This window comes from Triplophysa dalaica, chromosome 20, assembly GCF_015846415.1.
Source record: "Triplophysa dalaica isolate WHDGS20190420 chromosome 20, ASM1584641v1, whole genome shotgun sequence".
Taxonomy (NCBI): Eukaryota; Metazoa; Chordata; class Actinopteri; order Cypriniformes; family Nemacheilidae; genus Triplophysa; species Triplophysa dalaica.
Window position 1 is genome coordinate 16,114,303 of NC_079561.1, and position 10,466 is coordinate 16,124,768.

The 10,466-nt window shown below is 38.6% G+C and overlaps 1 protein-coding gene across 2 annotated transcripts; it reads right to left on the minus strand.

Annotated features, from left to right (window-relative positions):
• Positions 1-104: 104 nt before the first annotated feature.
• On the minus strand, positions 105-10,278 carry LOC130409527 (zinc finger and BTB domain-containing protein 39). 2 transcript variants are annotated; one of them, XM_056733558.1, is made up of 3 exons: positions 10,010-10,278; positions 6,573-8,048; positions 105-1,810 (listed from the first exon to the last, which is right to left on the minus strand). In XM_056733558.1, the coding sequence occupies exons 2-3, from the start codon at positions 8,037-8,039 to the stop codon at positions 896-898; spliced, it is 2,382 nt and encodes a 793-aa protein (XP_056589536.1). In that variant the 5' UTR covers positions 8,040-8,048; positions 10,010-10,278; the 3' UTR covers positions 105-895. The 2 variants fall into 2 exon arrangements, with proteins under 2 accessions (XP_056589536.1, XP_056589535.1); XM_056733557.1 differs by having other exon boundaries at positions 6,573-8,072.
• Between the last annotated feature and the right edge of the window lie 188 nt (positions 10,279-10,466).

The window sequence follows — 10,466 nt, forward strand, 5'->3', positions numbered from 1 at the left end:
ATCTCAACACAACACCAGTCCTCCCAAACCTGACTGAACAATAATGTTGATTCATAAGGCCATGTTTCGTTCAGCCTGTTTTAGAACGTCATCATAAATAAGGCTTCAATAACCATAAATGCCACAGTGATGAGGAACAATAATACCAAAAAAGTGAAACGTGTCATAATAAATATTAGTATGCGAGAATAAGTAGATATTTCAGGTGTAAAACAATTGGCACATAACAAGGTCTTGACTTTCAGAACAGAAGCTCGAATGAAAACACTGTTTTCACAAAATACTTTTATACGTCCAAAGTCAACAGGTTAAACACCACCTCATGAACTGACAGATATATTAGCACCACAATCAAAATCCTCTTGAAGAATTTCGAGGACAATATACAATATGCAGTGTCTCATAAACTAGTAACTATTTCTAATTGAATCTCGAATGTCACAATGCTAATAGAAAAATATCACATATTTTGTAAAAGAAAAGTACCTTTATTTAAAAAAAGGACAATGTTTATAACCTTGACCAAAAGCACTGCTTTATGTATTGGATAATTTATAAAGTCCCTGTAAATTCTCAACTTGCACTTGCTTGGAATAAGAGCAACTTTCATCTTCTTTAGAATAAGAGACTTTAGCTTATTGTGACAGAACTGCCGGAAGAGTTTTTAGAGGTAAACAGATCAGCGCAACGTTTGCTCTCTCTCTCTCTCTCTCTCTCTCTCTCGTGCCATCTAGTGACCAAGTAACAACACTACATTTTTTTAAACATTTTGGTCTTCTTTCGGTACACAATGACACAGAGAAAACACACGAAACAATTAAGTTACATTCTAAGTCTACAGTCACTTCCCTTTAACCATGTGGGCGACACAGTGTAGTGGATGTACGGTGTCTGTTCATGTGTCCATGGACGAGATGGGTTCTTTGGAGTGGTCGTTATACATGAACGTCTCCTCTATGTTAAAATCAGGTGACAGTTGGTCTTTGTGAAGCTCCATGTGTGAAGAGACCATCTTAAGTGTAGAGAAGAACAAGCCGCACACGGTACAACGGTACATGAGGGCACCCGAATGCGTCTTAAGGTGGCAGATCATGGTGGAACGTCCACGGAAAAAGCGCAGACATACTTTGCACTGGTAGGGTTTCTCCCCTGTGTGGATGCGGAGGTGGTAGGTAAACTCACCCGAGTGTGCAAAGTGTTTACCGCAATACCTGCAGCGGTACCATTTCTGCCTGAGCCCCGCACCGCCGGAAACATTACCGGAGGAGTTGCCATTCGTGACAAGCCCGGCAGGGAACTGAAGACCCCCATGCACCATTTTGTCCTGCATGCTAAATCCCAGGCTCACGTTGAAACCTGCATTTCCCGTTTTACCCGAGCCACCGGCTTCCAAAGGGGAGGAAGATGATGGGGAATACTCCAGGAGCTGGTCTGCTTTGCGCTTGGCCGGCCACACCTGGCTACTCTGAAGCTCATTAGAATGCACGCTGAGATGGTAATGGAAAGCCGTTTCAGAGCGGAAGGTCTGTGGACAGAGGAAGCAGCGCAGATCGACTTGGCTTTCCCCGCTGGTCTCCGGACTGCTGCCGTCCTGTTTTGCCGAAGGCTCTTCCTCTTCGTGTAGCACCAGGTGGCGATCTAGCAACGAACTCTCCAGGAAAGGGCTGCCACATTGCGGACAAGTGTAAAAAGGAAAGAGGTGGGTCATAGTGTGCCACAGGAGAGTGCATCGAGAGGGCTGGGCCAGCTGGCATACTCCACAGCTAAGAGTTCGTAAACATGCGTGGCTCTGAACGTGCTCCCGGACAGCCTGAGGAAAACAAATTACACTTAGTATATAAGCCGTTGAAGTGTTTTCAATGTTTTTTTAAAGCATTACAATGTTCGGCGTGATTTTTTGTATACAATATGTTTTAAATCAATAAGTAAAATATTAAGGTTGTGCATGTCATTTTTAATGAGAGCATAGTAAGAGCATATTAAGAGTTTTGTTCCAAAATGAGATAACTCAGTTTAAAAAAAAATCTAAAATCTTGTTTTTTATTGTGCATTCCAATTAATATCAATCAAACTGCAGTTGGTTTGTTTTGATTTAAGCCATAATAACTAAAAAAATACAGCTAACTCACACAATAAAAACATGACAACGTAATAAAAAACATGATTTTTTTTAAACAGTTATCTCATTTTGGAACCAATTTTTTTATTTGTTCTTCTTTTAAAATGAGGTTTAACTCAATTTCTCAAACTTTCAAACTGAAGTTGGTTTGTTTTGATTTATGCCATAATAACTAAAAAAATAAAGGTTACTAACACAATAAAACATGATGACATAATGAAATACATTCTTCATTTTTACTATTAAAATGATTTTTTTACACCAATGATCAAATGAAAATGTGAATTAACTATAAGAGGGAAAAAATTACAAGCATCTGTAGAAAACAGTAGTATAAGGCCCGATTAACATTTCGCGTCCTAAATCCGTGGAAGTGTTAACTACACTTGGTTTAAGGAAAAATTCACACAAAAATGAAAATTCTGTCATCATTTAGACACCCCCGTGTTGCTGTATACATTTCTTTATGTTGAACACAAAAAAAGATCAAATAAATGTAGGAAACCAAACCGTTGTGGGGCACCATTGACTTCCATAGTAGTTTTGTTTCTTACTATGGAAGTGAATGGTGCCCCAAAACTCTGTGGTTACAAACATCTAAATATCTTATTTTGTGTTCAGTGGAACATGAAAATGTAAACAGGTTTTGAAACAACATCGGGATGACTAAATGACGACAAAATTTTCATTTTTGGGTGAACTATCCATTTAATGTATACTACAGTATTCTGTAACATTTGCTATAGTGAATTGATAAACTGTGGTAAATGTTGTAACATGTTTTAGAATTTACTATAGTAAACTGTAGTATACTGCGATGCATTGTAGTCATTACTAGACTTTGTTCATGTATACTACAGTACTCTGTAGTATTTATAGTGAATTGATATACAGTAGTAAATACTGTGGCATCCTTCAATATTAATTTACTATAGTACAGTGTATTAAATTTTAGTATACTGTGGTATATTTTGGATCATTTCATTTCGGATCATTATCTGATATTATGTTTGCTTCACTGGGCTACGGCTTCAAATCAAACTCCTTGTTACAAATATGGTAGAACGATTAGAACCAAAGATGCGTTTCTCGACAATCAGCCTGAATTGTCTCAAATATCTAGCTTGAGTAAAAACGCTGACGATCTTGACATGACTATTGAAAATTTTAACTCTACCTTCTCAGAAACATCAGACAGAGTTGCTCCTCTGCGTTCAAAAAAAGATAAAAAATGGCAGCCCAACACCGTGGTATAATGAACACACTCAGGCTATAAAGAAAGCGTCCCGTAAAATGGAGTGGAACTTTAAGAAAACTAATTTAGAGGTATTTCGTATAGCATGGAAGGATAGTACTCGTATAGCATAGAAGGAAAATACAGGAATGCCACAAAAACGTCTAGATCCACCTACTTTTCATCACTAATAGAAGAAAACAATCACAACCCTAGGTTTTTATTTAACAACGTGGCTTAATGACCAAAAAATAAGTTGTAAGCGACTTTAGATTCTGATTATAAGCATAACAGTGATGAATTTACTTCACTAGTAAAATCCAAGATATTAGAGAAAAAATTATAACAATGCAACCATAAGTGAAACCCGCTGAACAAACTAATTACAGCACCCCTAAGGAGAAATTATTTTCTACAGTAGATCACGATGAACACTCTAAAATCATTAGATCATCCAAATCAACAACATGCGTGCTAGACCCTATACCTACAAAACTACTAAAAGAAATGCTAAATCATTTAAGGTGGCTGTTTTAAGGCCCCTTCTCAAAAAACCCAAACTCGACCCATGAGAACTAGGGAATTACAGGCCTATATCGAATTTACCTTTTATAGCTAAAGTTCTTGAAAAAGTAGGTTCAACTCAGTTATGCTCCTTCCTCCAAAGAAATGACATTAATGAAGAATTCCAGTCTGGATTTCGAGCATGTCACAGTACAGAGACTGCTTTGATCAGAGTTACAAATGATCTGCTTTTAGCGTCTGACCGTAGCTGTATTTCGTTATTGGTGCTGCTAGACCTTAGTGCTGTATTTGACACCATTGACCACAGCATACTCCAACACAGACTCGAAAAGTATGTCGGCATTAATGGAATAGCATTGAAATGGTTTAAGTCTTATTTATCTGACCGTTTTCAATTTGTAGCAATAAACAATGATGTGTTCCGCAAATCGCAAGTCCAGTACGGTGTACCACAGGGCTCAGTCTTAGGGCCTCTGCTCTTCACATTATATTTGCTACCTTTAGGAGATATAATAAAGCTACAAGGAATTAGCTTTCAATGTTATGCTGATGATACTCAACTTTATATTTCCTCGAAGCCTCATGAAACCCAGCAGTTCCATCGAATAAAGGAATGCATAGTTGATTTAAAAAACTGGATGAGTAACAATTTTTTACTACTGAACTCGGACAAAACAGAAGTGTTACTTACTGGACCAAAAAACACCATACGTAACAACCAATAATACTGCTTAACTATTGACGGATGCTCCATAAAATCCTCGTTGTCAGCCAGGAATCTTGGCGTTGTATTCGATAGTAATCTGTCATTTGAGAGCCATGTCGCCAACACCTGTAAAATTGCATTTTTCCATTTTAAGAATATATCTAAACTACGTCATATGCTGTCACTGTCAGATGCAGAGAAATTAATTAATGCATTCATGACATCAAAACTAGATTACTGTAATGCACTTTTAGGTGGTTGCCCTCCAAAAACTGCAACTGGTTCAAAACGCGGCAGCTCGAGTTCTTACACGTACAAAAAAGTATGAGCATAAAACCCGGTTCTGTCAACCTTGCACTGGTTACCTATAAAACATCGCATTAACTTTAAGATCTTGCTTATTACCTATAAAGCCCTACATGGTCTAGCGCCGCAGGATTTGAATGAACTTCTATTGTATCGCCCTGTCAGTTGGTAATACCTAGAAATTCAAAATCAAGTGCAGGTGGTAGATCCTTTTCTTATCTAGCACCTAAACTTTGGAATATTCTTCTCTGAACTGTCCGGGAGGCAGACACACTGTCAGTTTAAATCTAGACTAAAGACGCATCTTTTTAATCTTGCATACACTACACCTCCATAATATTAATCCTCAGAGGATTTAGGTTGCATTATTTAGATCAACCGGAACCAGGAACACATCCAACAACAAATGACGTACTTGTTGCATCAAAGAGTGCAGAACAGTACTCTACTCTCAGCCAGTCTTGTCTTTTTGTTCCAAGGTTACCGCAGGATGCAGTTCATGCCCAGACCTGATGGCAGAGCTGAGAATGGGAAGCGGTGACCTGACAAGAGCTGAGATGATAGAGCTGGATAAAGGACGCGGCAACTTGACACGATTTTTCTACAACACTTCAAATGCTATTAGTTTGTTAATGATAATCTTAAATCTATAATTTACTTTATTAGTAAGTTTATTTATTTTTTATTTAGCCTTGTTGTGCAAGCACTGTTGAGCTTGTGCAGAGGCAGCAGCAGCTTTTGACAGAGGGGAACTGGAATCCCCTGGTTGGACCTGGGTTCTCCTGAGTTTTTTTTTCTCGATTTGAGTTTTGGGTTCCTCGCCACCGTTTGCATATTGTTTTGCACTATTTGCCTTGCCGGGGGGGCTGCTTTAGAATTTAGACATAATTAATATTGCATATAAGAATTTACAGTCCGTTTAATATTTGACCTGTGGTTCTCTCTCCTTTATCTCAAATGTGTGCTTTCACTGTGCGTGTGTGGGAGTGTGTTTGCGTGTTGGCATCTATGTCAATGTGTGTATGTATGCATATTGTGTGTGTGGAGCATTTGTATGGCTGTCTTTTGTTGTTTCACCTTTTTCTTGTTTTTACAGGTTAGGGTTAGGGTTAGGTTAGGGTTAGGCCTTTAGTTGTTTTTCTTGTATTCAATGTGTCTCATGTACAGCTGCTTTGTAACAATGAAAATTGTAAAAAGCGCTATATAAATAAAGTTGAGTGGAGTATATTAGACAATATTAGACTTTGTTAATATATACTACAGTATTCTGTATAATTAAGACTAGTGAGCTGATAACCAGTAAATAGTACAGTATACATTAGTATTTTATATAGTAAATTGTGGTATACTGTGGTATATTATATTAATTTCTACACATTTTGTAGCATATAGTGAATTTATAAACTGTAGTAAATACCAAAGTTCACTTTAATATTTATTATTGTTAGGTTCAAACACAAAAGTATCTAGATAGTTTCACAACAGTTTACTATAAGAAAAACCTAAGTATACAACAGTATGTTTTCCAAATGTCCCAAAAATAAATAAATGTTTAGGATAAAATATCCCTACTGATTTTGATGTAACAATACTACTGTTGACAGACATGTCAAATCACAGCATTACAGGAATTACAAACAAACAAAAAAACACACCCACACAAAAAACTAAGTTCCACAAACCTTGAAATCATTTGCGGTGGTCTTAGCACAAACAGCACACTGCAGTTCTCCTCCTTGTCTCTGAAAGGCGCTGTTCAGCTGTTCAGGATTCTGAGGGGTGCATTTATTAGCCGACTGCCGTCTGTGATGAATCAGCGTGCCCTCGCTCTGAAACTGCTGCTCACAGACATCGCAGGAGAACAGCAAGATGCCCACGTGCGTGAGGGCGTGCGTGACAGCAGCCCCGCGCTCTGAGAACGAGGCTCCGCACACCTGACAGGAACCTGTTTCAGAGAGGTGCGTCTCGGCGTGAGTCCGAATGATGGCGTTTTCGGCGGGAAGCTGCATTCCACAAGCCTTGCACGGCTGCGATGAAACTAGCTGGCCAAGAGACCCGTGTTCACCGTTCTCAATACACATCAGGTCTTCATCGTCCTCTTCTTCCACAATGAAGTGCTCCTCTTCATCGCTAAGCTCAATAATGTCCTCTGAAAGTGCTCTCCACTGATTGGCCGAGGCCTCGGGCTGCTTCCTGGCATCATCTTCCTCAAAAAAATCTTTGACTCTTACCCCACCTGAAACAGACCCTAGCTGTAAACCGTCCAGGGGGTCGTTAGCGGACGACGAGGGTGCACAGGATTCTCCTCCGAGCTGGGCTGAGGAGTCGGGAATGGAGCAGGTTTCTGGAAGAGCCCCAAATGTTGATTTGCTACCGTTAAGTACGAGGTGATCCACTGAGATGCTTCCACCGCTGTCTCCTTCATCGTCCTGCTCCGTCTTGAGCTGCAAAGCGAGATCTGGAAGAGCTTCTGTTGAACGGTTCCTGTCCGAGGGACTCGGTTTGTTGGTTCCCAGCTGGTTGTACCCTAAATGTAAGTCTTCATTTTTAGGAGACTGGGAAAGCGAAATGGTGGCCAAGATTGAACTGTTCATCCTACCGTTCCTACCGTGAGGAACCGGAGATGGTGTGACAGGTGTAGGTGCGGCCGAAGACGACAACGAGGAACACGACGCTGCAGAGGGCGAACAGACAGACGTAGCCACGGTAGTGGCAGACGCCATTTCACTCTCCATATCTCCATCGGACACCTGGTGTCCTGAACTGGAGCTCTGCAGGTCAGGAAAAGTGGCATGGCAGGCGTTGACCAGTTCCTTCACTCCCAGCCTTTCTGCCAGTTCATACAGCACGCCCACATCTATAAGGTCCGTGAAAATTTCACCGGTGTAGATGAAAGTCAACACCTTCTCGAAATTGGTGGCCGAAACAAAGTCCAATGAGAAGGTGTTGGGAATGCTACCGTTTCGGGAGCCTTTGAAAAAAAAACTGTTGAAGTGCGTGCAGGTGCACGCCAGCACTGCACGATGGGCGGGGAAGGAACGACCTCCGACCTGGAGGACCACGTCGCAGAGGAGACGGGACAGACGGCAGCGGTTGAGCTCAGAGAGGAGACGGGCCGCATGGCCTGAGCCCTGCAGTCTGATCCGCATGCCTGCCCACTGTGAAGAAACCCAAAACGCAGACTGAAACACACACAAAAAAGTGAATAAAAACATGGTTACACATATGATTTGTTTTTGTTTACTTTTAAAAACTATACAAATGAGTGAGTTGACAAATAAAACATAAATGTGTCGTACAAACAAACTAACAATAAAGATTAATCTGTTTTATGATATTTTCTAGTATAAATACAAATATAAATAATATAAAATAAATATTTTTATAAATATATTTTTTTTTTTTTAATTTTTGCAGTCACACCAAAGTACACATGTACCGTATATCTATCAACTACCCATACAAACACACACACATTATATTAAGGAAAATAAAGCAAGTGAACGAATATATAATTGAATATTAAATAAATACTAACGATCAAAAGTTTAAAAAGCATCACTTGACCAAAAATCTCAAGGTTTATGTTTTATTTTTCTGTATACAAAAACATATTACTTTCTTTTATTATAGAAATAATATATTAGGGTTGCACCGATATGTTAATTTTGGCCGAGAACGATAACCGATAATTATTTAACATTGAAATCCGATAACTGATATATTGGCCGATATACACTATCTAAATATTAATCTAAAGACTGAAACAAAAGGCAAAACGTGGACCACTGCTTTAATTTGCAAACATTGACTGCATTCACTTTTTTATCCCCCTGAAAATCATGTATCAAGCCTGCTTTACACTTTTCTGGTATTTTATTAAATAAATTATAGATGTTCTTTCAGAGCAACCCAGAATTGTTTTCTTAATAGCCACATGACAGGTCTCAAGACAAAAAGCATTCAGACAGCAGTCTTATTCAAACAATATGCTTAAGTTCCTATAATTTACGCATTCATAAATATCTACATACTGTACCTTCATCAATAATGTTTTGATGGTAGCAGTAAGTGAATGATCACGACAGAAAGACACTACTGCGTTGTTTTTTAACTGTGAGCAGCGTGCAGCTGAATAAGTTAAACCAGAGGAAATGATTTAGGATTTATCGGCTAGAATATTGCTGAAATTTTATTATCAACCGAAAATAACATTAAAAATGAGTATTTATCTGCTGATACCAAAATGGCCGATAATTTATTGTGCATCCCTAATATATATTAACCCTTTTTTTAACCAAAAATATGGATTCCTTAAAAATGAGTAAAAATAACTATTTAGTTTCTAAACTCTGATTCAATTAATGACAAATGTAAAATAATGATGTGTAAAAGCTTCCAGGAATATCATTTATAAACTATTGTTTGGGGGAATAATTATTACTAATAATAAATAAATAAAATTAATGAACATTAATGCCTTTTAGCAAATTGGTAAACCCTTTAAATCAGAAATGCATGAAAAAAGTAGTATATCTTTTTTAAAAACAGTGACTGTAAAAGTTTACTGTTTATTATTCGCTTCTAAATGTTCAAAAGTGTACTGTTTATCACTTGCATTTTTTAAATTTAGATTAATTTTTTTTGACATATGTTCATTTATACTCCATCCAGGGTGTATCCTGCCTTGATGCCCGATGACTCCTGAGATAGGCACAGGCTCCCGTGACCCGAGGTAGTTCGGATAAAGCGGTAGAAAATGGATGGATGGATGTTCATTTATCCACAAAACACGACTACAACGCCAAACAAAGGCAAGCCTCATCAAAAAGTACATTTCCATTATTATATTACGACAACAACTGACACTCGTCCCTAGCCAGCATACATTTTAAAGTCATCCCTGAATCTGCTCAATGCATCAGAGTATGTTTACATCAAACGTTATACTGTACATACAGTCCCTGCTAACTGTTTGTCAATGCATTCTACTAACTAACATTAGCGTTTTGGCTAACTAGCAAATTAGCACCACCTCAAGGAATTAAAACATAATGTCTCCTAAATAACACATATTAACCGGCTAACAAATTGCGGTTAGATGCAAATGTTTGCTTACTCATAGAGTGTTGTTGATTTTGGAAAAATATATAGCACTCCTGGATCCTGTTAGCCCAGACTGTCGTCCATGTTCGTGGGAGACGAGGGCCGCGTCACATTACCTGATAAGTTCACTACTCAGTCAGCACTCTTGGACATCATCTTATTCTTTTTCGTTTTGTTTTATGACGGTCGGCATCCATCTTGCACATCGTGCTTTAGGATTTTTGCTCACTGACCTGTTACGAATGAATTCAGATGTAAGAAATCTATGTTTACTAAAAACGCTGTCTATGTAATCAGTTCTAGGTTTTGAGACGCAACCAGTGCGTCGCACGAGCGCCCTCTATAGATTTAAAATAGCATCCAGAGTCCCTCAGGCAAATTTATAATCGACCAAGATGGATGAACACAATGATTAAACTTTCAGTTTATTTATTTATCGACTCTTTTATATGTGTGTGGGTATGTGTTAT

What these genes read in the sequence shown, in the direction of transcription:
- LOC130409527 (XM_056733558.1), bottom strand. Translation starts at nt 8,039, where the DNA reads ATGCGGATCAGACTGCAGGGCTCAGGCCATGCGGCCCGTCTCCTCTCT. An exon ending in CCACCGCAAATGATTTCAAG is followed by an intron (nt 1,811 to 6,572) that starts GTTTGTGGAACT and finishes TGTTTTCCTCAG; the next exon opens with GCTGTCCGGGAGCACGTTCA.